Below are 811 nucleotides of genomic sequence, written 5' to 3' on the forward strand. Positions count from 1 at the left end.
ATGATAAAGACGACAAGTGTACCTGAGCAGTTTTGCAATCCTCACTATCCCACTGCCACATCAAATAACTGACTGAAAAAGTGAAGAACACCTGTTACTATCTCATTCTGGCTCGAGATCTTGGATCAGACAAACCCACAGTATCCTTTTCTAAACTGTGTGAGCTCCAAGCCATACGTACCTCCTGTCACTACGTGGACGGCGGCTACTAAACCGGTCAGAGTACCTTCCTCTGCCTCTACCCCTAGAGCGTGCTCTTGCATGCTCAATTGTAACCCTGGGGGAAGAAAAACAGAGATGGAAAACCATACACTCTCATGGTTTTCTCTTGCATATTCCTTCACAGTCACAGAGAAGCTACACAAAATCGTTTAAACAGTACTAACAAGGCAATGCAAGTCAGAATTCACACGCTTAGTCTAGACATTCGTGTTTCTAACATCAATGAAATCGGGTGCCTCACCTCTCGCTGCAAAGCTCTTTTCCATCCAATTCATAGACAGCATCATCTGCATCCCTCGGATCCTCAAATTCCTGCAAAACCACCACAGCAAAACCAATTACACCTCTGAGAAACTAACAGACGCTTATTCGCCGCAGAGCGTGCTTAGCCGAGACTGTTAACAGCGTTATCTTTAACCGCAGCTTCGTGCACATCGAACGCGCATGAGATCCGAGTGACCACCCACGGCCAGGGCCCGCAGAGCCCCGCAGAGCGGCGCACTCACCACGAACCCAAACCCCCTCTTCAGATCGATGTCCCGGATGCGGCCATATCCCTTGAAGAACCTCTCCACGTCCTTCTCCCTGG

At 49.0% G+C, this 811-nt stretch overlaps 1 protein-coding gene across 1 annotated transcript; it reads right to left on the reverse strand.

The window, feature by feature from the left end:
- Positions 1–177: 177 nt before the first annotated feature.
- LOC104515873 (serine/arginine-rich splicing factor 5) lies at positions 178–806 on the reverse strand (the record flags this gene model as incomplete). Its single annotated transcript, XM_010160011.1, has 3 exons — positions 178–277; positions 464–534; positions 729–806. Coding segments are annotated over 3 exons (249 nt in total), but the record flags the coding sequence as incomplete, so codon positions are not given.
- Between the last annotated feature and the right edge of the window lie 5 nt (positions 807–811).

The sequence above is a fragment of the Eurypyga helias genome, unplaced genomic scaffold (genome assembly GCF_000690775.1).
Source record: "Eurypyga helias isolate BGI_N326 unplaced genomic scaffold, ASM69077v1 C15451409, whole genome shotgun sequence".
NCBI lineage: Eukaryota > Metazoa > Chordata > Aves > Eurypygiformes > Eurypygidae > Eurypyga > Eurypyga helias.